The sequence below is a fragment of the Emydura macquarii genome, unplaced genomic scaffold (genome assembly GCF_026122565.2).
Source record: "Emydura macquarii macquarii isolate MOO-44397 ecotype Brisbane River unplaced genomic scaffold, CSIRO-AGI_Emac_v2 contig_3692, whole genome shotgun sequence".
Lineage (NCBI taxonomy): Eukaryota > Metazoa > Chordata > Testudines > Chelidae > Emydura > Emydura macquarii.
The window spans coordinates 5,253,875-5,279,504 of NW_027133829.1; the positions used below are offsets into that span (position 1 = coordinate 5,253,875).

The 25,630-nt window shown below is 46.3% G+C and overlaps 1 protein-coding gene across 3 annotated transcripts in view; it reads left to right on the top strand.

The window, feature by feature from the left end:
* Nucleotides 1–25,630, top strand: part of XPNPEP1 (X-prolyl aminopeptidase 1) — a 41,307-nt gene that overhangs the window by 433 nt on the left and 15,244 nt on the right. For 2 of the 3 annotated variants that reach the window (XM_067537051.1, XM_067537054.1), the window contains exons 2-11: nt 2,084–2,183; nt 6,493–6,617; nt 12,196–12,259; nt 13,992–14,096; nt 14,414–14,506; nt 14,918–15,061; nt 15,539–15,634; nt 18,154–18,235; nt 19,132–19,342; nt 24,734–24,823. In XM_067537051.1, the coding sequence (XP_067393152.1) occupies nt 6,501–6,617; nt 12,196–12,259; nt 13,992–14,096; nt 14,414–14,506; nt 14,918–15,061; nt 15,539–15,634; nt 18,154–18,235; nt 19,132–19,342; nt 24,734–24,823 (1,002 nt within the window). In that variant the 5' untranslated portion in view covers nt 2,084–2,183; nt 6,493–6,500. Of the gene's footprint in view, nt 1–2,083; nt 2,184–6,492; nt 6,618–11,068; nt 11,600–12,195; nt 12,260–13,991; nt 14,097–14,413; nt 14,507–14,917; nt 15,062–15,538; nt 15,635–18,153; nt 18,236–19,131; nt 19,343–24,733; nt 24,824–25,630 lie in introns of those variants that run through there. The other variant, XM_067537052.1, reaches the window with a different exon arrangement.

The window sequence follows — 25,630 nt, forward strand, 5'->3', positions numbered from 1 at the left end:
CTACTTCAAACTGCAGGGAAATGGCAGCATTTCAGGCTCATTTGCCCAGACGCTGAGTAACAGGGAAGAGGAGCTGAACATAAGGTCTCTATGCATGGGAGGTCCTGCACGGTTTAAGAGAGCAGACGCTGTGCGCTGGGAAGTCTGGAATATGTCTGTGTGTACAGGGTCTATCTATGGGTGTGGGGAGGGAGGGCGTTGTAACCCTTGCTGATAACTGTCGGTTTCAGTTCTAGCCCTTTTTTTTGGTTGGTTTAGCAACATTTTATAGAACAGAAAAGAAATATTAGATTTTGTCTTTTGAAAGAGATTGTTACACTTTATTAATAGGTAGACCCGTTCAATGCCAAAGTTTTCGACGTCACATGTGCATGTAGGTATAAAAGTAAAATTTTAGGCATAGTTGGGCAATCTGGCACCAATAATCACCCATCACATAAACTTAGTGATCGATATTGATTTTTGGGATGTAGTCAACCCCGATCCCAGCTACGTCCTGCCCCCATGGAAGAATAGCAGCCTTTCATTTAGATTATGTCATCCTTTCAGGGCAAACACTATCCCTGAGGCTCAGCTATCATGGGGATGAATGTGGTGTGAATTATTATGATTCTTTACTATTTGTATTACCATGATGCCTAGGAACCCCAGTCATCAAGCAGGACTGTACACAGAACAAAAGACAATATCTAGGGCATGGAATAAATACACCATCTGAACTGACAATGGGAATAGTCCCATAATTATTGTTTTTAGAAGGTGTCTGCTTTGGAATCTGAATGTCAATACTTTGTGTACACTTTTTTTAATACATAGATTATACCATGTCTTATCAACACTTCTAATGCTCTTTCATGTCCCAGCTACCCACAGCTATTCCTTAACATAATATTGCTACTCAGAAAAAACATAACTGGTTTTTAAACTGATAAAAGCAGGCCGGTATTTGTTTTTAATTTCATATGCATTGTTTTTCATATGACTTTGTTTTTAATTTCATACGCATTGGCGTAAAACACAAAACGATAATAAAAGGTAAGTAGTGTGGTGTGCATTTTCAAAAGTGACTATTGAGTTATTTCCAAAATAAAGCTGTATTGTATGACCCTGCATTGAGAAAAAGCTCCTGATCTGCTGTTTTTCTGCACAGAAACTCACTTTGTATGTTTCAGCTTTTAGTGCACCTTCACACACACGTTCTAAACAAGAGTAGGTTTAATAAAGGAGAAATCTACTGCTGTGCATAGATTATCAAAGTACTAAGCTTATATCTAAAAGAGACGTGAGCCCATATGATGATTTAAATTAGAAGAAGGCACACTGCATTAGGCACTAGGAAGACCTGAGATCTAGTCCTGACTGCCACTGACTTGCTGACCAGCCCTACTGATGTTATGGCAACTCTGCCTCAGTTTCTCCACTGTAAAATGGGGAAGGAAGATTAATCTACCTCATGGGCTTGTTGTGAAGATTAATGTCTATACAGTGATTTGAATGTGTAAAGCTATATATGAATGCTGAGGATTACATTATTATAGCTTGATGACTGAACACATTATCTGTGGGGTCATTGACATTACATGCTGCATTAGCACTATACAGTGTATCCATCAGCAGAGAGATCTAGCACAGGGTATGTCATGATTTTCAGAAGGTGGAGCCATCTTAGTAGAGCTCATGTCTCCTGCTACTCACAATCACATAACATCCCTGTAACAACTACAGCAATTACTTACATGGAAAAGTAGCATGAGAAAAATGTTGAAGGTGAGACTGAAATTCAGAGTCTTTCTTTCATTAAACTCCTCTGAGAATTTCAGTCTTACTGCATTTTAGCTGCTTTTTTTGCTGGATATAAAGAGGATGACCGTGTGAGTCGCCAGCTGTCCATGGACCACCATCAAGTGCTATGCAGACCACCAGTGTGCATAGACCCTAGTCTGAGCATCTCTGTTCTAGAATCTTAGATGGAAGTATCCCGTGCTGTAACAATAGTGCCTTCAAAGCAGTGCATTGTGGGATAAGAAAGTTTATTGTGGCCAAAGTCTGGTAGGCCATTAATATTTGCCCTTTGCTTTCTCAGGCACGGCTGAACTTGTTAAGGGAGAGCGAAGGGCTGAATGGTATTCGTGCAATCCAAGGCAAGAGGAATCAGGATTTGAGGGGGAAGCTACAGAGAGCAGGTAATGTGGCCACAGTTATTTAATGGCTTTGAAATATCAAGGCAGAGGATTCAATTGTGTCTTTCACTACTGGGACAATTACTTTAATTGTGGTGCCGCTTGGTTTTAATCACTGAGTGAGTAAATAATTACAGAGAAGTGATTTTAACGTAGCACATGGTCACATTTACTGCTGAGGGGAAAGGTCAGCTATGCTCTTAAAAATACAGCGAGACCAGGCTAAGTGACCCCCTCGCCCAGGAAACCGTGAAACAAATTCTACTCGAATCCTGGGGGATAGGGATACTTTAAAATGATTACTTAGAAAAGTGGGAGTTACCGATGGCATCCTTAATATTGGGTTCACTGCTAATGCAGATCTCAGAGTTTCTAATATTGCAGTGCAGACTTTTCATCTGGGTCGTGTTGGGGACAGTCAGAATCTTTCGCTCGTCATTTGGGGGTTTTATTAAGAGTTAATAAAATCTTGGTTGTTCTTTGCTTCTGTAATCAATACACCACATCCGTTTCTGTTCAGGCTTCTGGGGACAAAGCACGTGCCGTGAAAGAGAACTCTATTCATAAGAGTTAAGGGAAGGGTTTCCTTTCTTTTTCTAACTGACCGCCAGATTGTTTCTGTCGTCTTGTGGACATCTATTATCAGTGAGCGGAAATGATCAGCTCATTACGTGAGACAGAAAAGAGTGATCAGAATAAGACCCTGTGCACCATGGCGTACAAACTGTATATAGCCTCTGAAGCTTGCTTTGGAAATAGCTGTAGGGTGAAATCCTGGCCTCATTGAAAGGCAGTGGGATTTTTGCCATTGCCTTTGCTGGAGCCAGGATTTCACCCATGGTGTGTATTAGCATTTGGGATTTGTTTTCTCTTTTCCTTCCAAAATGTAATTGTATAATAAAATACTGTGCTCTGTTGTGGATAGGCAGAAGAACAACTCACAAGCAGCATAGGTGGCTTGTTCCCATTGGTTAGGAGAGGAAGGATAGTCATGTGGTTAAGGTGTTGGAGTAGGTTCAGTCTTGACTCTGCTACAGACTTCCCGTGTGACCTTTGGCAAATCACTTAATCTACCCCACATTTCAATTCTCCCTCTGTAAAATTGGGATAATAATATTTCATTTCTCTCACCCCTTTTTTCTGTCTTTCTACGTAGCCTGGAAGCTCTTCAGGGCAGGGACTATCTCCTCCTCTGTGTTTGTGCCGTGACAAGCATGGGGCCTGACAAGTTTGTGCCTGATCTCAGCTGGGGCTTCTAAGTGCAGTAGAAATTGTACATTAAAATAATAAGGGTTGGGTACTGTTAAAAATAGATCGAGTAGACAAAAATGTGACTAATTAAGACCCATCTCTCATGTGTCATTATTTTCTACTATCTGTATTAGCCCTAAGGAGACGCACCTTATGAACTAACAGAAGTTAGAGACAGAAATGACATATGCAGAAGTCTATGTCCGTGTGTATTTCATACGCTGGGTCTACACTGCACAGTTACTTCGGTATAACTATGTCGCTCAGGAATGTGAAAAATCCACACCCCTGAGTGATGTTGTTATACCAACCTTAATCCCCTGTGAAGACAGTGCCATGTTGGTAGGAGAGCTTCTCCCTCCGACATAGCTTCCATGTCTCACAAAGGTGGAGTTATTAAGCCGACGGGAGAGCTCTCTCCTGTCGGTTTAGGGTGTCTGCATCAGAAGTGCTACAGCGGTGCAGCGGCACAAATGCAAGTTTATAGTGTAGACCTGCCATAGATTTCAAGGTCCGAAGGGACCCTTATGATCATCTGTTCTCACCTTTTGCCTAACACAGGCCCGAGAACCTCACCCAATAATTTCTGCATCAAGCCCATAACTTCTGCTCGAGTTATATTTATTTTTGATAACATGTAAAATAGATACAGATTCACGGCATGACAAATGCTCATGACAAGTTGGCAGTGGGGTCTTCTGTGCCACAAAAGCAGGATGCCCATGATATAAAAAATTCCTGAGCTATTTGTGACCTGTCCGTGCCCAGGGTATCCACCTGAAAATGCCAAGGTCAGGGTAGGCTGTAAAAGGAGAGCAGATTCTCCCAGCACTGGTGTGTGACACTGAAGCCAGACTTCCCAACCAGCCACAAACAGTGCTTCTGATTCTCCACAATGGTTATCAAGAAGCCAAAATAAAAGCATACACAGCCTCCTTTACTGCATTTCAGTCTCTGGCTCCCAATAGCCACTAGGTTCAGTAAAGAGACCAGTTATTTAAAACTCTGTGCTCTTTACCAAAAAGGTTTCTCCTGACCCCAGAGGGTCAGCCACAGTACCAGATCAATATAAGTTTGGATCTTACCCAAAGTACCACGCTGCCAGCCAATCCTTTAGTAACTAAAACTAAAGGTTTATTATAAAAAGAAAGAAACAAACCATAAGAGAAGTGTTAAAGGATTAAATCAATCAGATACATACAAATGATTTGAAAGTCCACATACATCAGGTTTCTAGAAGAATTGTGGAGTTGCAGGCTTGTATAGTCCCTCTGGTGTACATCCAGTACCTGAATGGGTCTCAGTCCTGTTTCACAGCTTCAGTTCAGTTCAGTTGTAGATGAGTTGATTCAGAGGTAGGTAGGTGGCTGAAGGCAGACTAAAGACAAAATGGATGTTGTGCAGCTGCCTTTTATGTCCTTTGGCCTTGGCCATGCTGCTTGTGGAATTTTACAGGAATAAAATGGAGTCCAGAGTCACATGAGTAAGTCCTGGCGACTCATCAGGTGTATCCCTGGCTTCTCCCCCTAGACCCCTTGTACTTGTGAATTTTTTAATGGGCCATTAAGCAGGCTAGTGCTGCAGTCATCCTGTCTGGGGTGTCACGCAGACACAGCACAATTTGAAACACAGATATATCAAACATACCCATAACTTCCATTACACATATAACACATGCACATAAACATGTTCATCTTACTTAGCACATTATAACCTTTCTAACAGTACCTGACACAGCATATCTCATATGAATTATTGTGATTTTGACATATTGATGTTAAATAATATAATGAATGTCCCCCCCCAATCTAGCCAGCGTGACACCCCCAACACGAGATTGGTGTAGAAGGGAGTAATCAGAGCTCCTGAATAAACGTCAAGGCCCCCCCCCCCCAATCCAGCCAGTGTGATACTATTATAGTGTATTGGATGATAAATCTTCTTTTTAAAATGTCCTTTAATAAGGATGCATAAAATAGAACATGAGGGTAGATAATGCACCATCTTGAGTGCCTTGGTGGATAATGTTTTATTTTTCATGTTCTGTACCCTCATCTTGACTGGGACTGTGAAGATATCATCTCCCATCCCCTCCCTTGTCTCTCTTTTGTCCTGCTATCTCCATTTGAGACCCTGTATGGCCGTTACTGTCCTTCTGGTTAAGGAAAGACTAGATAGGATTTCCTTCACGGTCCAATGCCACACTTTAATCAGTGGGGAGAGGTTGCAGGGCTGTTCCTCCCTCTCTGGGGCCGTGCATAAATTCCACAAGAAATAACATCCAACAGGCATGTAACAGTTCTAATGTACTGGTTCTTGTCTGCATCGAGGGAAAATATCGTTCTTTTTTGGCTATCCTAACCCAGGAATCCAGCCACACAAGCTATGACTATCACCACTAACTCAAGAGCAGAAAACTGCACCCTTAACCGATCCATATGGGTGCAGCAAATGGACAGGGCAACTCAGGGCAGTCCAGTCCATGCTCCTGTAGAATATAAAGGACAATATCTGTGCACAGCAGGGGAGTTAAGGACTATTGGCTCATTCCTGCATATGTAACAACTGCAGCTGCATTCAGACACCATGGGAATTGAAACGTCGACACCAGCATAGCAGAACTCTACCACCTGAGCTAAAGGATAGGGTACAGAGGGGCTGCTGTGCACCCCTAGAAGGAGTGCAGATCATATATGGGAGGCCAGTGTATCGCACAATTACACATGGGTAACTTACTGATGTGAGAAAAAATGTGTGCAGGTGTTTACAAGATCTGAGCCTAATAGTTAAGCCTGATCTCTCAGCCTGAACATCGGCCAAAGAACCAAAATGGGCGACTACAAGGAAAACAAGCGGGCAAGAAGCTGGAAACCAGAATTATGGGGTCTGATCCTTGCCCTGTTGACACCAAAGGGAATTTTGCCACTGGATTCAACGGGAAATGAATCAGGCCCTTGGTGTGAAACAGACCAGGCCTTTTCAATGGGAAATGGAGCAGGCCCCACACTCCACAGCGTGTGGGGGAGAAGTATTAAGACAGTGTGCTTAATTTGTATTGCAGGTTTGAATATGAGTCCAAAGATTACTACAGAGCTGCTCAGGCAGCTGCGAATGGTGATGAAGAGCTCCAAGTACGTCGCAGAGCCCATCCAAGCCTATATTGTACCATCTGGAGATGCACACCAGGTATAGAGTTCAGCATTAAGGATGAGAAGTAAAAGCCTGTAGATGGCCCCGGTTACCTTTCTGTTTGCTTGCTTCAATAATTCCAGTATAAAAGCTTCAGGGAGCTGGGGAATGATGCAAAGTGGAGCTGTAGAGAGGGTTTCTAGAGGCTGCTGGTCAGTGTTTGTTTTCCTGTAGGTGGTCAAGATGGTTGGTCTACCAGTAACTCCAGGGCAGACTTTCTCTGGGGAAGCCTGTGCTCCTCCGAGGGGAGCGTGCCAGATAAATGGTTGCTCCCATCCTGACCCTTGTACTATATTTTCTGGAGGGGCTTCTAGGGCGGCAGTGGGTGAGTTCGGAGGCAGCAAGCTGCAGAAGGCCAGTGCTACTTCTCTCTGCGCCAGATGGAGGAGGTGATGCTGGGGCCCATTGCTTGGGAGTTTAATCATCATGGTTGTTGCGATACTTGGCTACCTCCAGAATATTAAGGTTGCCTGGAGCTAGCCAACTACCCCCTCTTCATCTGCACTCTGCTTAGAGAACGTCAGAGTTCACGGGAGGTGGGGGAATCGTCTTCCCTTAGCCTTTTTCAGACATCAAGGGTCTGACATTTGTTATCTTCCCACACCTGGGATTGGTGTTTATACTTGTGCAAATCAGAATGTTTCACACTCCTTTTGCACAGGTGCACGTGATGGTGCAAGGTGGTGGTGAACGTGGCTGTGCCCTGGAACACATGCATCACAGGTTTCCCTTTAAATACACCAACTCCTCAGTTCCGTGTGGTGGGTGAGGGGCTCCCCTGCCACTGATCCAGTTTACTCCTTTCATGCCTGAAGCTACCTCTCTGTCCATATGTAACTCCAGTTACATTTTGCTAGGCTAGGACTGTGCTCACGTGAGTTAAGGAATGTGACCTGCGGGATTCCTGATTTCTTTTTTTCCCTTTTCTTTTGGTCTTTCCTACAGTGAATGCAGTAATGCAAACAACTCTGCATCCCTGCTTCCTGCTGGGCGAGTTCGTCAGGTTTCTACACAGAACTAAACAGTCTGAATGGAAATGATTAATGAAAGAGGCTAATTATACACCTTCATGACTCGAATGTGTCATGCTGGGTATGAAGTTGTCTGCAGTAGGGAATTGCCCCAGTTTCAGCCATTGGTGAGCTTCACCAGTATAACCTCCCAGTGTAGACCAGGTAAACCACTAAGTATGGGCTGCAATTTCCAGCCACACGGCATAGCCTGGTCTCAAGCGGGATTCACAGCATCCAGGCAAATACCAGCTTTGCTTTTCTACATTTTGGACTCGCACTGGTGCAGCACCACCAGCTACTGAAATAGAGGCAGATCAAGAATGCGGACCAGGCCTAAGTCAGGGGGATTTTTGTTCCATTTCTTGGTTACTCAAAGTCCCTGCATTTTGCTGACGTTTTAGGGTCCTGATATTGTGACGTGCTGAGTGCCCTCAACTCCCCTTGGCTTAAGTGCTAAGTGAAGTCTCTCAGCCGGTTGCAGCAATTTGTACATTTCAGCTCTAAGAGCCCTACCGTGCTTTTAATGTCAGTTTCCTTATCAAGGCTGAATGAATTTAGTGGCAAATTTTCCTTTTGTATTATAAACCTCATCAGATCCCTTAACTTTCTGGGTTTACTTGTCTACAGAACTGAAAGGACACGGAATCATAGAAGCATATAAATGTGGGGCTGGAAGAAACCTAAGAGGTCATCTAGTCCATCCACCTGCACTGGACCCCCCCCCAGACTACCCCAATAGGTGTTTGTTTAATCTGTTCTTAAAAACTTCCAACACCAGGGAGTCTACAACCACCCTAGGTATCCTGTTCCAGCGCTTAGCTATTCTCATAGTTATTTTTTCCTAATATTCAACCTAAATCTTGCAGCAAACTAAACGGATTATTTCTTCTCCTACCTTCGGTGGACGTGGTGAACAATTGATCACCACCCTCTTTATAAGAATCTTTTACAGGTTTGAAGACTTATCAGATGTCCTTTCAGCTTTCTCTCCTCTAGACTAAACATACCCAGTTCTTTCAACGGTTCCTCATAAGTCATATTTTCCAAACCTGCTAAAATTTTTGTTGCTCTTTTGGACTCTCTCCAGTTTTTTCACCTCTTTCTTAAAGTGTGGTGCCCGAAATTGGACACAGGACTCCAGCTGTAGCCCCAGCAGTGCCAAACAGAGCACAATGACTTCCTGTGTTTTACATCTGATACTCCCAATAGATAATACATCCCAGAATGACATTAGCCTTTTTCACAATGGCATCACATTGCAGAGCTCTTAAATGGAAACATCTTTTCCTAGAATCTCTGAACCCAATTTATATCCGTCCAGAGGCTGTCAGTACCCTGGATTGGCGTCTGTTTTACCCAGTGCTGAATATTGCCTTCACTGCTTATTTTGATTTCCTACACTGTAGCATACACTGAGCCTGACTTGTATCTCTAAATCAGCAGCAGGAAGTCCGAGAGAATAGAAGGGCTTCTTGTGAACAATGTAGTGCAGTGGGGTCTGATCTAAAGCTCATTGAAATCAATGGAAAGATTCTCATTGCAGTGGACCTTAAGGTTGGAGATTGCAAAGGAGTATAAAGGAATGGAATTGGACACTTAATTCCTCTTGATTCCTTTGAAAATCCCAGTCTAGAATGTTTTGAAGCTCATATGCCAGGATGATGAGGGGAGTACAAATGTCTGTGTAGGTCCACAAAGTTCACACTGGACCTGGAGATGGCAGGTGTTCAAGCTGTGTGTTCAGGTTGTCCCTTCAGATTGCGCTGTGAAGCTGGGGATGTTTGGATCTGGGGTTTTAGTTCAGGCCCCCTCATGACCTGAGTCACTAGGTTTTCCTCCACTGCTCCCGCCTGCCTTTGAGCAAAAACTGAAAACGAGTCTGATCGCTGCAGACGAGTCTCCACCAGCTGGCACCTGTCTGCCCATCTCATAGCCCCACATTTGGGTTGGCAGGATCGCCACCCTCTGCTCAGGACTGGAATGGCATGGTTGTTTACGACTGATGAATGGGCAGAACAGTGGCTCAGTGGAGGAGAGGAATTTTACACCGCATCCACCTGACCTATTCCAGCTCTGAGCAGTGCGCTTAGTATTACTGCTGGGGCCCTGGTCCACCCGCCAAGTATGTGGCAGTGTTTGTTTGAAATAGTCAGAGGATCAAGGTCACCCCTGTAAAACCAACAGGCTACCCACCTGATCACTGCCCTATGTGACTGCTGGAATGCTGCCAAATGCACTCAGCACAATAGATTTTAGTGTTGAAGGGCCTGAGCTTGCAAACCTTTCCTTACGTGAGTAACACCGTTAACTTCCAAGACGTTAAGCAAAGAAGGCTCGCTCGATTGAGGGGTTGTGAGATGAGGCCCTAATATCCCGCAGGTTTGGACAGCAGCCCAGCAGGTGCGCGGTGGGAGCAGTTTTGGGGTGTGAACTGGGCTGAAATCCAGTCCAGTTGCAAGAGGAGCTCCGATTAGCTGGGTCGTTTCGACTGTGCAATGGCTCACGCTTTGTGCAGCTTTCACAGGGATAATTTGAGCACATGTGTGATTATCACAAAACACTGGGTAATCTTAGCACAGTAGGGTTTGCCGTATGGAACAGGAGATGAACAGGTGCTCAGGGACTGTGGTAATAGGGCTCTGTAAGAATTGAGGTAGACGGATAGCGACAAATCGCTTTTGCTTAAGTCATTTTCCTTCCCACGCTGCTCAAAGGCACTAATTGTATGTTAAGGCCCATCTCTCCCTTTGCTTAATTTCAACCTCCCCCTTTTAAATGTTTCCTGCATCTTTCCCTGAATGGGACACTGTCAGGGAAGATTGTTTCCTCAAATTAAGATTTTTAATTAAAAAAAAAAAAAGTTTTAGCGAAGCTAAGACCATAGAATATTCCCAAAGGGGGTAGAAAAATCACTGTTTTTAAAAAAAATAGAGCCATTAAATCTCCCCCTGTTGTGTTTGGCACCCAGACATTGCAGCATTATGTTAGTGCCCTAAGAGTGAAATTAACTAGATAATATCTATCTATCTGAGTGAAACAGACGAAGTCTTTCTTCATTATGGGAGTTGAGAGAAAGGGAAGAGAAGGAAATAAACAATGGGTGAGATCTTCAGAAGTGTCTGTGACTTAAGAACACTGCAAGTCAATGGGACTTATGCTCCTAAATCACTTAGGTGGTTTTGGGCCTGCCCCATATAAGTAGTGAGGAATGTATTCAGATTTTCCAAAATCTTTAATATTTAATAGCTAATGTTTGAAACATAGTTAAGGGTTTTAAAAAATAAATATATGGGCAGATTCCAAGCAGAGATTAAAGAAGCCACAACCAGGTCACTTCTGGCTCCCATTCTGCTGCATGCTCTGGAAGTTAGAAACAGCAGAGGGTCAGGCCCATGATATTTAATTTGACTGTAACTCTTCGGTGTTTCTAATTTGTTCATGGCTCTTCAATGCTGCAACAGAATCAAGAAGGCAGAGAATAATCCCATGCTGGTTTGCAGACTTGTATCTTGGATCATTTGCATGGTACTCTGTTGAGCCAAGGCCATTCAGGCTGGCTAGGATTAAATTGATTTGCTGAATTGAGTTGGTAATTAGAGGCAAGTTTAGCAATCCTGACCTCTGATCTTGGTTGAACAAGATCCCAAAATAGGACGTGTTGGCTGTTTCAAAACACAGTAACATCTTGGCTAACAATTTTTCTTCTTTCATTTTGGCAACAGATTGTGGACTTTGGGAGTTTCTGTGTCCCCAGCCCATGCAGTGTTTTGTTTTGTTTTTTGCTGAGACTAACAACAAAGGTGCCGGTTAAGATGCCAATTATATGATGTGGACACGTTGATCTTGACAGAAGTTACCCATCACTCTCCCTTCCCCCTCCCACTTGTTTCACTTAGGGAAATAAGCACTCATCCAATGGTAACCAATAATTTCTGGTTACTTCTGACCTGGTCTGGATTTGAACAGGTAAAGTAGAGGTAAAAAACTTGGTATCTAATTACAAATCTCCTAAAGGCTTAAAAGTTTTATGGTTCTTACAACCTTGACAGTCTCCTTTTTAATGGCATTATTGTAGAGGAGAAATTCTAAAAGAGCTTCTTGTAAACTCCCGTTACAGGACATCTATAAATATAGTGGCATTTAAAGATTTAATGTACCGTAGATTTTAGTGTCCAAGATCAAGGAATGCCTGTGTGTTCTCTTCCTCTCACTCTGCAGCTTCAAAGGCAGGATCTGTTTGTTGCCAAATGGGTGGTTGAGTGTGAAATAAATATCAGCAAACTGCAGCACTTCACTGTTTACAGAAGTTTGTGGGAGAAAAGTGCTCAAGGTTTAAAAAACTAGGCAGCTATAAATACAAAGTAATCACAGATACTTAAATGTCCCAAAGGAACAATTTTTAAAAACGTGTTAGGACTTCCAAAGGAGCAGAGCCCAATCTTGTAACTTGTTTGTTTCTCTCACAGTGTCCTTCAAGAAAAACAAAGCTTTTCAATGTACTTGTTGTCAGCTGCCTTGGTTGTTGCTGATGTAAATAATTAGCTGCGTCTTCTGTATTCCAGAGTGAGTATATCGCACCGTGTGATTGCAGGCGGGCATTCATCTCTGGATTTGATGGCTCTGCAGGTACATTTCCAGAACCTCAGTTGTTGTCTGAGCCTATATTTCCCCTGAAAAGAAGTGATCTAATTTACAGCATGTATGCTGGAGTGAACAAAAAACCTGACCAAAATGTTTGGCTTGTTCCCTTCCCATTTCAGCATCTGCAGAATTTTATGTTGGCTACCAGCTGAAAATTATGTAAGATCGATGCAGTAACGAGCTTTCACAAAAGATTGACCCCTGAATGAACCTCCCATAAAGCAAAAATCCTGTTAACTGTTTAATGTAGTGCTCGCAGCCTGCTTTTATTTCGTCTACTGTGAGGCCACTATGAACAGATTGTATGTTGCCCAACAGAGCTGGGATTAATGGTAAACAATGTTTGTCAGCCGCTTTCAATCATCTTCGAATGAAGCTAGTGCCAAAAATACTGAACTGTGAAACTGAGTTTATGGAAAAGTTTGCTTATCTTACAGCGTCATGGGATGTTCTTTTGGCTGATGCTTAGGACTGGAAGTTAGGAAGGCAGACTTCTATCCTAGGCTGTGCAATTTACTTGCGGTGGAATTGCGGACAAGTCACTCAATCTTCCTATTCCTCCAATCTCTCAGCTATAAATCGGGGTTAATAAAAAAATACTGACTTGCACACAGGGTGTTGTGACGCTTCATCCGTCAGTTTCTGTAAAGTGCTTTGAGAGCCTCCTGTGGAAGGCACTCTATACAGAAATGCTGAGCAGCTGTTCTCTAGAACATGAATCCTGCATCAGTGCCTTCCTTTCTTTAGTTTGGGCCCTCACCCTGCAGTTAGAAGGGCTGCGTTTCCACCGTCAGACCTGGGCAGGCCCAGACTGGGGCGCAAACAATGTTTGCTGAATGAAAACTCTGATTTTAAATGGTTTCCAGCTCCATCAGCTTAAGTATGTGTTTGGTCAGTGGAGATGGGGATGAACTTGAGTTTGCGAGCTGTGCAGCAGTACGCTAGACTGCAGTTTCCCATTGTAAGAGAGAAAAATCGGTCACGTGGTTATGACACTGGGCTGGGGTTCAGGAGAGCTGGATTCAATTCTTGGCTCTGTCACAGACACCCTGGGTGGCCTTGGTCAAATCACTAAATCCCTGTGGTCTTGAGTCAGCGAGTTACGTAAACACATGCCTAACTTAAGTATCTGATTAGTCCCATTGACATCAGTTCCCATTGCTTAAATACCTGACTGAATCAGCCGGCGTGCCTCAGTTCCCCGTGGTAAAATGGGGTGATAACACTTCCCTTCTCCAACTCTGCCTCTCTGTCTGTCCTGTTTAGACTGTAAGCTCTTTGGGGCAGAGACTGACTCTCTGTGTGTTGCAGTTCCTGGTGCAATGGGGCCCTGGTCTCAATTGGGGCTTCTGGGTGTTTCTCTAGTAAACAAGGCTTCGGCTCCTCCACGCTGACTGGCTGAGCTGTGTTTACCCCTAATTAGACTGAGGAGGTTGAAAAGCAAGTTCAGCAAACCTGCCTCCCGGTGTAGAATGGCCTGGCCAGAATTGTGAGGGAATGTGCTTCTTAGTTGTGGGGAACAATTAGTGTCTCCATTAGTATGTGAGTGACATGAGAGCTGTGACCTGAGCCTTCATAAGGACTGTCCGGCATCTGTGTACATTTCAGACAAACCTCGTGCAATCCATGTCACTGTGATGTGCCAAATACCTCTGTATCTGCCCCTCTGTGTTCTGATGAACCACAAACAGACTTATCCCTTTTGTTTCCTGACCAGGTACTGCCATTATAACCGAGCAAAAAGCCGCCGTGTGGACGGACGGACGCTACTTTCTGCAGGCAGCACAGCAAATGGATAGCAACTGGACACTCATGAGGATGGGTGGGTGGCAGTTCAAGATATTACTCCACAAATATGTAGAGAACTAAACAGCAGGCTAAGTGGATACTCAATGCAATCAGGTTAATTGACTGCCGGGGCATGTGAACGAACAAATATCATTATAGTGCCTTTCCCAAGCATTAGAGTGAAAGGAAACTAAAAAGGACTAGCACCGTGTGTAGGATTGGCATCTGCTGGCAAATGCGTGGGCACTTATATGTTAGCTTGTGCTGTAATTGAAGGGTCTGAGTGGAACCACTTCTGCGTGGTTTTTTCTTTGCTCTTGGAACTACATTTCCCCCCTTTTCCACATTCAGGTCTGAAGGATACGCCGACTCAGGAGGACTGGCTAGTGAGCGTGCTGCCAGAGGGCTCGAAAGTTGGAGTGGACCCTTTCATTATTCCAGATGGTTAGTTTACATCACGCCTTCCAGGCTGGATGATGAGATTCTGCCTGCTCGAATTCCCCAACCTGTTTCAAATGCATAGAGGAGCCGTCTTCATTTTCCACGTTACAGCCTATTGCTGTTGCACACCTAAGAGAGATCCTCTTTAGCTCAAGTGTTAGCGGCCTGGGGTTTTGGTGCCGTAGGTCCCCAGTTCGTGTCCCACTGATGACTGGTACCTCTATCTGTGTGTCACTATGACTTGTTACACTGGATATTGCTTTTTTAATTCATCTTCTTACTGTCTTTGAGCCCGTGTGTGGAGGCGGGGGAGAGCAGAGAAAGCGAAGACTTTTCCAACATTCCCTAGCACAGAGGGAATGCCTGGGTTTCAGATATTTGTAGCCAGCACTCTTAGCCCTTTCTGTTTTGCAGATCAGTGGAAGAGGATGTCTAAAGCGCTGAAGGGGGCTGGTCATGTTCTCGTGCCAGTCAAAGAGAACCTGATAGATGCCATCTGGGTTGATCGCCCCCAGCGACCCTGCAAACCTCTGATGACCCTGGACCTGAGTTACACAGGTTAGTGGGATCCAGTCCTGACTGAGTGGATTCATTTTCACTCCTCTTTTTTTCCACCCTTTCCCTTATAAAGTGACGGAAGAAATATAACTGCAGCCCAACATGATGTGCTGTTTGATTCAACTAAGCATCTAATTAGACTCTGTGTATTCTCTTCAATGATCTTTTTGTTTTGGAAACCAGACACAAGCATTGATTTGTGCCTGGATACGTGAGTGATGGGTTCATAATAAATTCACTCACGCATGTTTTTGGAAAAAGGAGAAAAAACTTGAGGCTGGTGGTATATGTCATAAAGGAACAGTAAGGAAGAGAAGCCAGAAATTGGGTGTTTGGCATCTATACAATTCTAGTCTCTTTACATGAGGGCTTCAGGGTTGTACATCTCTGTTGTTAGTCAATACATTAAGCGGCGATAGCATTTGCAACTAAAGAACCAGACTGATCCACAGATGGACAATGTATTGTATTTTGCAGGGCTGGGCTGGAAAGAGAAGATGGCAGCTGTGCGTGCAAAAATGGTTGAGAGAAAAGTCCCCTGGCTTGTGGTGACAGCCCTGGATGAGGTAGCTTGTAAGTATCCCGGCTGCGTGGGTCGTCAGATCTCCCTGTGCAGTACACCAGAAGGGTTTGTTATGTGTCGATTAACTTGTATCAGAAGCAGCTATGGGACAGGATCAGGAGCAGTCTCCATTCATTTTTATGAGCCAGATTTTGCTCTCATTTACACCTGTGTAAACCCAGAGCAAGAGAGTAGATTTAGGCCCAGTGTACACAGCAAATCACCACACTCGGAAAACAGCTGAGGAGAAGGAAAAGGGAGGTGATGTATAAAACCAAGGCAGCTTGAAAGAATTGACTGACAATGCTCTAGCCATAAAATATCCTTAAGTCCCCCCATTCACTGCCTCTCTCTCTGTTTTCGGCTGTGAAGCCTGGAGCAGCACTGTATGTGGCTCTGGGTACACAAACAAATACAGCACAGTTTCGTACGTAGCATTTGCAGTTTCAAAGCACGTGTGTGTGTGCTCATGATTTCCGCAACAAGCCTAGTTCTAGTTTTCATCCTTATTAAAAGGAGTCCCCAGATCTCCTTTCCCCTCCAGTCTGCAAACTCCTGTAGCAACACAAGACCACAATGGACCTCATCCTAGCCACCCCCGCCTCCCGTTCCCCTGTGTGCTGGAGTGGCAAAGAGAGTGAGCTTAAACAACCCCGCGGGAGATTCTCCAAGTAGCTCAAATGCCAATCTAGCCAGCTCTAAGCCACGTGATTCTGGCATCCCACTGTAGCATAGCAGGCATTCCCAGGGCGGGTGGAGGTCAGGAATGGCCCCAAGGCGCTGTTGCTCCGCTCAAGATAGAGCCGCCCAGATCATATCTAAACTTCAGGATAAGTCCAGCCGACCCATCGGTGGCCATGCCGGAGGCATGTGCGCACCAGCGCTCCCGCTGCTGCTCCCGGGATGATACGATGGTGGGAGGCGTCCCAGGAAACGCTAGTGGAAGCCAGGCTTGTGTGTGTGACTAGCATACGCGATATAAAACGCATCCCACGCTCCGGCGTGTAAATGACCTTGACAAATTCCCAGCTTCCGTTTGGAAGTAACCCGTGTTTAATTTGTAATGAAAGAGGTGCCGGGGCTCAAGCCATGATTTACTTTCATCGCTGACGCCGCAAGTCCGGAGCTGCCGGGACCATGAACTGCCAAGCGTAGAGGGAGCCCTGGCCGGCGCTGGCACAGATTAAGCTCTGGAAATAACTAAGTCGATGCCAGCAGTGTGGCCACAAGCGTAGTCGGTGCCATCGGTATTCGCTCCTCGACCTGTGACACCAAACGCGAAGCTTCTTGTTTCAAACGCAGCCGGTAGCTGCAAGACCTGCGAGACCTGCCTTAGCAGAGATTGGCAGCCTTCTGTCCTTATCTGTCTGTCCACAGACCCTGAGGTGTGCACATCACTATACAGACAATTAAAACCATACTAAATCTCTGCTTTCGGGCGGGTACCTACCAGTGCAAGGGGTGACCATGAGCAAAGAAAGGGGTGAGGCGGGGCTAAGGGCAGTGAGAGATGCTTACTGCTAGGTGCTCATCCAGTTCCCCTTTTCTTTACTATACAGGGAAAAACCCATAAATCTTATAATTGGGCCACTATTAAAATCTGGAAGGGCGTCTGGAGGGAGGGGTTGAAGAGGAGGCCAGCGCCATTCCACGGCCTGGAGACCCTAATTCTGCTGCGCTGGCAGGTTTTTACTGCCCCTTCCTGGAAGCCCCGCATGGGGCTTTGTAACTTGAGAGAAGCACAGTCTTTCCCAGGAAGTGTACATTTACCCCGTGAGTGTCCTAGCTGATTTTGCGTGGCCCAGCAGACCCAGCCCCGGACTGGAATGCAGGAGATGCAGGCTGTGCTCCCAGCTCACCTGCTGGCTCGCTGCATCACCTGCGGCCACTCCTTTTTTTGCTAACGTTTCCAAGATCAAATTCCCGGCTTTCCGAGAGCTCAGCCTGACGCCTGAAACCTGGTGCCCAGAGAGGCCAGGCGCCTGCAGCTCTGCTGGGCTTCGCCCTGAGTTGTGAGCGACCAGCGCGTTTGACAAGCAGGGCCGTGCTGTTCGAAGGCGAGCTGCCACAATCACAGGCCATTTTGTGAGGTTTTGGTCTTAGCTTCTTCAGTGCCTCCCTTCCCCCATGAGTCCCATGGCTGGAAAGGCTCTGTGAGAGCTAAGTACCATAGCTTTAGTGCTCTCCGGAGAGGAAGGGGTGATCTGCTGTCACACTGCAGAGCCCGGAGAAGACTTCCTGGCCGTATCTCTACAAAGCGGTCCCAGTCTGGAAGGTACTCAGAGCCAGCCTGGAGAGATTTTTCTGGCCTCATGTAGTACTCACAGGTTTGGTGCCATCTTGTGGAGAAAGCGAAGTACTGCCAATAAAGCTCTGGGGAATTGCAACAGCTGGACTATGGCTTAAAGTCCTCCTGTGTGGCTGCAAAGTTGCTTTCGAGCAACTGAATGTGGTTTTCTTTTCCTTCTTTAATACTGTTGAATTGAAATGATGAAACAAGACTGATTCTGGGCTCTCTTTTATTTCCCAGGGCTGTTTAACCTCCGAGGCTTTGACGTTGAATACAATCCAGTATTTTTTGCTTACGCTGTCATAGGAACCGACACAATCAGGTCTTTACCCTGCCCCTTCTTTATCTGTACGAAGTGTTGCACTGAAGTTCCAGGCATGTTGTCTCCAAGCCATTGGCTCTAGCGTTGTATGTGTCCTTTCAAACTGCCTGTGCCCCTGCCGTTTTAATGTTCCTTCCTAGCATTTTTATATTCCATGATAATCCATTTATCTCCTCCCAGCTCCCTTCTCATCATAGTGGGTGATGGAGTCAAGAGCTTTTGGCTCTGTTCCCATCTGTGCTTCTGGGTGACCGTGGGCAAATCCTTTCACCTTTTTGTGCTTCAGTTTCCCCCCCGCTGTAAAATTGGGATCATGGAAAATGCTTTGAGATCTTTGCACAAAATGGGCTATAAGGAGCTGCTGATGAATTGGCACCAGCAGTGGGACAGGTGCCGGAGAACTTTATCCATTGAGGGATTAACTTCGCTGAAGATTCCCTTCAAAACCACAGGAACGGTTGCTGCTGTGCTCTGGGGTTTTTGGGCTTTGGGTGCCAAAGATCCTCCTCTTTTTGTTCTGTGTGATACGCTTCAGTGGGACACAAGAACTGAGGCACACAAAGGCACTAGCCAAAAGTGTGTGACCTAGTGGTTAGAGCATAGGCCTGAGAGTTCTCTGGGATGACATGCTGTATGCAAGCACTGTGCCACCTCTGTCTAACTGGGGATTATTACCTCCGGGGGGGTTGTGAGGCTTAATTTCAATGCAGGGTGCAAAGTGCATGGAGGTCCCTGGGTAAAATGGTCTGGATCAGTGCACAGTATTATTCTTTATCAATAATAATAGCCTCTGTCTGTTAAATGGGGTTAGAAGAGTGTGATTTCTACCCCCTCCAACTCCATCAGGCTGAAGCCCAAGTCACACCCACGTGCTCTCTGCTGATACATTTCTGCAGGCTGTTTATCAATGGCGACCGCATGGCAGACCCGTCCGTGAGGGAACATCTGCTCCTTGATTCCACCCTGGATGCGGAGTTTAAAATCCAGGTGGTGCCGTATGAATCCATCCTGACGGAGCTGCAGGCCATCTGTGTGGGTCTCTCCCCCAAGGAGAAAGTGTGGCTCAGTGACAAAGCCAGCTATGCCCTGATTGAGGCCATTCCTAAGGTTTGTGTATCCTGGCAGAGAAAAGTACTCCTCCTTCAAAGCCAGTCCTGTGATGAGTGTTTTTCATTAGGGCAGCTGTTCTCAGCTTCCCACCAGTGCTGGGTGCTGCAGGTCTCATTCTTTGCTGGAGGGTGGCTTTGAAGAGAATGCCAGACTATCAGAGGTTTGTTTAATGTGGAGTTAGCTGTCCCCAGAGCAGGTATTCCGTCTTCTTAAGCCAATTTACCCTAAGAATTCTCAGATCAGAATAAGACGAGAACAGAGGGGTGGGAGGATCTGGTTAAACTAAGGTCATTGCACAAGGGGCTGGAGACTGTCCCGTGCATGGGATAGATTAAATTACCCACCTTAAAATTCAGGTGGAGATAGAACCCCAGGGGTCGGGGGGGGGGGGGGGGGGGAGGGGGCGGGGGAAAGCAGGCTCTGCTTGGTGGGAGGATCTAAAGATGGCTCCCATTATTTATTTCAGTGGTTTATGATAGAGGGGCAAAAAGCAGAGTGTCTGAGAGATATTCAAGAGATGCAAGAGCCAAGGTAGTCCGGATTTGTGTCCACTCAAGGACACAGGTTGCAAGAAATGGCTGGTTGTCCTTGAGATGGGTTAGCATGTCTGCATAGGGGCACTGTTAATGTCAGAATTGTTATATTTCTTCTGTACTTGATACACCTCAGTACTGTGCTTGTAATTGTGCATTCTGGTACTCCTGAAGCAGGCCCTATCCCATAGTGCCCACTGTTATGATACAGAGTCCTTTGATACAGTCCTTTGTAAACAGGAGGCACTTATGCAAAGGAAACATACCTAAATATGCTCTAGGAATTATTTTGGGGAAGTTCTATGGCCTGTGTTGTACAGAAGGTCAGATTAGATGATCACAATGGTTCCTTCTGGCCCTGGAATCTAACAACAACAACAACAAAAAAACCCCAAAAAACAACTACAGATAAATAAACAGGCTTCCAGACATCTTGAGTTCCAGCTGTGTCTCCCTTGTTTACCAGAGACTACATGCTCTCTGGAACACCATACAATATACAGAGACATCTAGTGGCTAAATAATACACTGCAAGTAAACATTACACTCAGCACTATTGCTGAGAGCAAGGACTTTTGGGCCATTTCCAAATATGAGGCAGTGCTGTGTGAGATGGGGTCAGGAGGACCAGCTGTGTTAATGCAGTCACAATGCTTCAGGCTTCCTGTTCATAGGGGAGAAGTGGTTGCACTTTGCCTCAGGTCAGTTGGACCTGAGCTGAAGACCTTCTCACAGGTGTCATAACCAACGAGTACAAAGAGCGTGTGAAAAAAGTGTGGGAGAACACAAGAATCAGGGATAGAATGGGCAGTGAAAAGCTCTTTTGTAGATTTACCCAGTGGGATTAATTACAGTAAGGAACCTTTGAGGGCCTAAACTACTGGGTGAAGATTTAAAGACGAGTAATTTTAAGGATGGCGAAAGGTACCAATATAGGACACCTAGGACTGGTTCTTCAGAGAGGCTGAGCACCTACAGATCCATAGAGCTAGGGCAGCTTCCCCCAAACCACCCTGTGGATGCGTTTCAAACACAATTGAAGCGACAAGGACAGAAGGAACTTCAGTCCTCTCCAGGCCCATGAAATCCTCGGCCTCTGTCCTGAGTCTGCAAGCAAAGGTGCCTCTGAGGATGGCGGTTTGCCATGTAGACTCTTGCCCATCAGTACGAGAAGTCACCCTGAGCCCACTGCACATAGGCCATCAAACAGCCACTGATGGCAACAGGGAGGGGCCGGTATGGATTCGTGCAAGTGACCAAGTGCAGAGAAGTCCCCATTGCCAATCCAGCGCGCCGCCCCCTCCCAGCCGTGATGTTCCTTTAAAGTGACGGTTCTCATGCTTTCCCCTCATTAAGACCGTCACTTGGCCAGTCCTTGGCCCAGTCTGCGTCAGATTAAAACGTGCTGGAACAAACAGCGGGTGGAAGGGTCACGCTGGAAGGGCCCGGGTGGAACTTGGGGTGGGATTTTCAGAAGCGCTCAACGCCCGTCTCTGCTGCCCTCTTTCCCTGGCACTTCAGAACAGGCTTGCAGCAGAGCAGCAGACAGGTGCGGGGAAGCTGTCCCTGTCGTGTGGCCAGGGAGATACTCCGCATCACCACCTGGTGGGCCCCTGAGCTGGCCATGCTTCACCAATATAATTGCTTAATTTAAAAATCCCAGTTGCATAGTAGTTTAGGTCCCAGCCATCCCTTTCCTGTAACTAATCCCACAGTGTAATCTAGAGGGCAGCTCTCTATTTATCACAGGCCACAGAGCCATTGTTCTCTGTAACCACCGCTCTTGATGGATGGGATGTCATTTTTAATTATTGGCCTGCAGATAGTCACCGCTGAAGGTAGTTCCTAGTGCCTCTAATGGGACTACACGGAAACACCAGGGTTGAGGGCCCTTCTCTTGCAAAAAGTGCCATGGGATTTTTAAGAACAACCTAGGTTTTATGTCTTCTGAAAGAAACTTGTCCAGCGGCAAAGGCTGTTAATATATCCCCCCGCGGTGTCTATTTAATGGTATAGACAAGCTAATATCTGCCCTGTTAAACATGCCAGTTACTGTGGCCAAGAGAGCAGGTATTATGTGTTATTTTTCTCTGACAATGACATTTGATTATGTATGTTGGCTGCATCTTTGCTCTTTGCGTGTTTGTACAGATGGGAAGATTGTAAAGCTCTGTCACTTACACAGAAACAAATCTCTTCAATATACAATGGCGCTCTTCGTATCTTTCTGCCAACTCTTAAGAAACACATGTGCTTTGCCTGATATAAAAACAAATCATCGGGATGTAGAACATGTGTGAGCCAGATAAATCTCTCTGCCTCTTTCCTTCGTTAAACCTGGCCTCCCGACAATCTCAGATACATTGCTCTGTGCATTGTGCTGGTGCCCTGAAAAACCGCTGCAAAGTTCTAAAACTCACTCCAACACCTCCGAATAATTGGAGTGATTAATTGGGGGCATTAGAAGCAAGGGTTCAACTCTTCATCTGGTGTAAACCAGTGTAGCTCTGTTGACTTTGCTGAAAATGTCCTCTGCCAGGGTAGCTGAACTCAATGGACCAGAACCTCAACTTTGGGAAACTCATATAGCCCAGTTGTATTCTGGAGCAGGGTGCCTCCCAGAGCACCTCCCTGTGGCCTGGTATGGCCCTGCAGGGACCTTGCCCTCAGTTTCCCCCTTTAGTTCTTTGCAATGATTGATATTCAGGCCAGAGTATAGAGTCTTTGGACCCATCCCTCTTCTCCTTTGATCAGAAGTCCTATTTCCCTCCTTCTGCGGTCCGTGGGATCGTTCAGGCAGCCTGCTTCTTCTGGGCTGAGGCATCCCGCCACCTCCCTTCTCAGGGCTGTGCTCGGTCCAGTCAGCTGCAGCCTTAAACCAGCTTCTCCTTGCTGGCCCCTTTTTACTTGGCTCTTTTCCTCCCTGGCTGGAAGTGGTCAGCAGGCAGCATTCATTCCCAAGTCTTGTCCCGGCTGGCTGGGAGAGAGGGGAGCCTCGCCCCATCCTGCAGTACAAAGCGCCTGGTTCTGGTCCCTTAAAGAAACAATACCCTAGGTTTTCCTCAACCATTCGCTGTTCCCCTAGGACAAACCAGCTCTGCCAGTGCCTGCCTCTGCCCTTCCATAGGCCGTTGTCTACTGCAAAAATCACAGGAACCTTAAAGGGACATGCCCTGGACCAGGGGTTGACTGAACCCTAACCCGTATGCCACTCGCAGGGGACAGGCCCCGTTACAAAGGCAGTGCAGTTGGCAGTTTATACAATCGAGGATCTGGCCCATAATAGGTAATTTAGTATCATTCTCATTGATTATTAACTTCCATTATCTCCGTGCCTAGATCCTCGCCTGGGATCAGGGCCCCATTGCACTAGGTGCAGTGCAAACACGTAGTGAGAGAGAGCCCCTGCTCTGAAGAGCTACAGACAAAGGGTGGGAGGGGAAAAAGAGTTGAGCGGCTTGCTCGGGGTCAGTCTTCAGGTGCCTGTCAGAGCTGGGAATAGAAACCAGGCCTCTTTCAGTCCCTGTCCTGTGCAACTTACATCACCTGACCTTCCGAGCCAGGGTACTTTAGCAGTGTGTGTGATACTGGAGGGAGATTTACCATGCTCCATCAAAGCCGGGAGCCCAACCTAGTCTATAACACAGACCCTGCAAGCCCTGTATACATTTGCTTGCAAACATGCACACACGTACTTTTGTCGGCAGAGAAATACACCCCGGCAACGTATCTAAAAATTTCAGCCGAGGTGCTGCATAGGTTGGAGGCTATCCTGCTGCGGATAAATAATCTCTCATGACTGTGCGGAACTTTGCTTCCTTGGAATGTAACCGTTGTTCCCGCTACTGTAAAGTATTTGGAAATGGAAAATCATGTAGTGGTCAGAGCAGAGGCCTGGGAGTCAGGACGACCTGGGTTTTATTCTTGGCTCTGCCGCTGGCTTGCTGAGAGACTTCGGGCAAGTCACTTCTGCCAGAATTTTTTAAGGGCTCCGTTAGTCTTGGGTGCAGAGGTAGGCCCTTATTTTCTACTGTGTCCAAGCTTAGATCTGACGGGGTAGAGACTGGCAGTGGGAGGGAACTGGCTGTGGATCTCTGATTCCAGCTGCCCTGGCACAAGTGAGCTCTGCATAGGGGCAGGTTTTACGTGGCATCAGAGCAAAATTGCTCGGGGACCTTGTGCCAAAATAGAGCTTTGGTCAGCCACACCTCCTCCCTTCTCTAGCCTCCCTCAACACACCCTCACCTTCCCCTTTGGTTGAGGCTAGGTGATGGCTGGTATAGGAAGCTGGGGAGCCACCACCATCAGTTTTATGCCAGAGGAAAGTTCTGCCCAAGGGGGATTCTCTCTCGGTCTGCTTTAAGGCCACTTTATGCCATAGACGGGAGAATCCAGCTCCTAGGGCCTGGTTTTTAGGGATGCAACTCACCACAGACTTCAGTTGGTGCAGTGAGAACTCAGCCTCTCTGCAAATCAGAGCCTAGGTGTCTTGACGGGTGCACCCAGCACTAGAGGCTATACTTGGAAATTTGGGCCTAAACCTCTTTGTGCCTTAGCTTTCCACGTGCAGCTCCTGGCTCACAGTTCTGACCCCCGGCATGTGGCTGTCCTGTCTCTTAGTTCGTTCTCTGAGATATAATGAAGACCGTAAAGTCCTCAGAGCCAGGACCCTTCCTCTGCCCTGATCTGACCAGTGCTTAGCAAACTGTCAGCAATCGGCACAGAACAAGACGGCTAGCTGAAGGATACCGTAGAAGTGCAGACTGTGGTAATGCCGAGGTCCAAGATATTCAACATGCAAGACCGTGCGGTTTGAATAACCAGGATGTAATTAATCCCTGCCCTTCTGCTCTAGGCTCACCGCTACCTCACCCCGTACACCCCCATATGCACCGCGAAAGCCGTGAAGAACGCAGCTGAAACAGAAGGCATGAGACGAGCACATGTAAGTGAAACACCGAGTGCAATCAATTCAGCTCCTCCCCCAGAGCCGCAGATTGTATTTCCCTTTCAGGGTTGGGGGAGTGTTTCAGGTGGGCTTGTGGGGGGAGTGTCCCCCGTGCCTCGGATTAAGAAGCAAATAATACTTTGGATGTTGTGCTGGAATATTTCTCTTTACTAACCATCTGTCCCACATCTGCTGCTATTAATGGGCTCTTCTGCCTATCCATGGGTGCTCCCTTCAAGCTTTCTGAATCTGAATCCTGGATGTGCTGTCAGACAGTGCCTGGGACACAAAGAAGGCTCTTCCATCCTTCTCTCTCACGCTCTTTGCTGGAATGACTGCCCGGGCGCATTTCTATACCCTCATGTTTCACAAGGCTGGGTGTTGGCCCATCACCCCCGAGCCTGGAGGAGCGGTACACTGCTTTTTGTCTGATCCCTTCCCTTGGGCCTGTTTGGCTTGGAGGGCCCTACCAGTTGATGAAACCCCCATCAGTATAGCCTTCAGGGTCAGTGGAGAACACAAGCATCTCCACCACTTCAAAGTGGAGCTTTGAACAACCCGTATAGTGGTGCTAGTCACCATATGTGTTCTCAATGGGAACCATACAGCGTTCCAGACCCTTATTTAGAAGGTGAGCCCTGCCATGGAGGGATTGTTCCTTTGCTATGTCTGTACATTGTCTTGTGCAGTGAGGCCCCGATCCCTACTGGGCCCTAAGGCACTACTACTGTATAACCATGAACTACAAATCTCATGGGGTTAGAAATAAGGAATCAAAAGAATACCCTTTAAACCACAGTACAA